General features: G+C 35.4%; 1 protein-coding gene across 3 annotated transcripts in view; it reads right to left on the bottom strand.

Moving 5' to 3' along the window:
* Nucleotides 1-7: 7 nt before the first annotated feature.
* LOC106949576 (uncharacterized) overlaps nt 8-1,004 on the bottom strand; it is a 5,255-nt gene continuing 4,258 nt past the window's right edge. Inside the window, exon 2 of one of the 3 annotated variants that reach the window (XM_015035922.1) lies at nt 8-946. In XM_015035922.1, the coding sequence (XP_014891408.1) occupies nt 631-946 (316 nt within the window). In that variant the 3' untranslated portion in view covers nt 8-630. Of the gene's footprint in view, nt 993-1,004 lie in introns of all 3 variants that reach the window. The other 2 variants (XM_015035923.1, XM_015035921.1) reach the window with 2 other exon arrangements.

The raw sequence follows: 1,004 nt of genomic DNA, 5'->3' as shown, positions 1-1,004 counted from the left end.
ATCACATAATGGAGCTAAACAGCTAGAAACAAATGTCAAATCTAATACAGATTCCTTACCTGAATTTATATCAATTCTTGTTTTCTCACCATTGTTCAAGCAAACCAGATTATTCGTATCTAAAAATTCTTCTAAAATTTCCCCATTACAATCTACTTTTCCACTACCCCATAATGAATGATGTGCATTAAAATCTCCACACCAAATAACATTTCCTTTCATTTCTATCTCGTCAAGTTTACTTAACTCGAGCTTTTTACAAGGATTGTAAAAATTAAGAATCAACATTACCTTCTCTTCCACCCATATTTCAGTTGCAAGATATTCTAAATCTCCTTTCCTTCCAATAATTTTATACGGAATACCTTCCTTAATCAGAGTAAGACACCCTCCCCCATTACCTTCCTCTCTATCATATCTAACTGCAATATACCCATTTACTTTGAAATCCAACCAAGGCCTCAGCCATGTTTCCTGTATACAAATTATGTCAGGTTTCCCTTTTAATTCATAAATATACTGTTTAAAATCTTGCCCATTTGACAAAAGACTCCTTGCATTCCATTGTAAGATTGAGACTATCCTTCTTGACTTGCTTGGCTACACAGCTCTTCCCTTATGTCTTCCCACCTAATATTCTTTATTAGGGTTATTGTGAAGGCAGCTATGGCATGCTGCCTTCACAATAATCTGAATCCTTTCCGTTTTTGATTTTACGTCCGATGTTGCATTTATAACTCCTGCGATAAAAGTCACCATTTTCTTTTTTTCCTCTTCTATTTTCATTTCAACCATTTCCATAACTTTTGAGATTATTTGCTTTTCTCCTGTTAGAGATTTCCCATTTTGTTTCTCTTTCTCAACTACTTTACACGCTTCTGCATATGTTACTTTCTGTGCTACTTTTGTTTTCTGTACAATTGTTTGTTGTTTCATTACTTCGCACCCCCAAAAGGCTACACTGTGCTCCCCTCCGCAACTACAGCACTTTGGTTTGACTCCAA

This window comes from Poecilia latipinna, unplaced genomic scaffold (assembly GCF_001443285.1).
Source record: "Poecilia latipinna isolate Pla-1442-1.1 unplaced genomic scaffold, P_latipinna-1.0 Scaffold351, whole genome shotgun sequence".
Lineage (NCBI taxonomy): Eukaryota > Metazoa > Chordata > Actinopteri > Cyprinodontiformes > Poeciliidae > Poecilia > Poecilia latipinna.
This window is presented reverse-complemented; position numbering and strand designations above follow the sequence as displayed.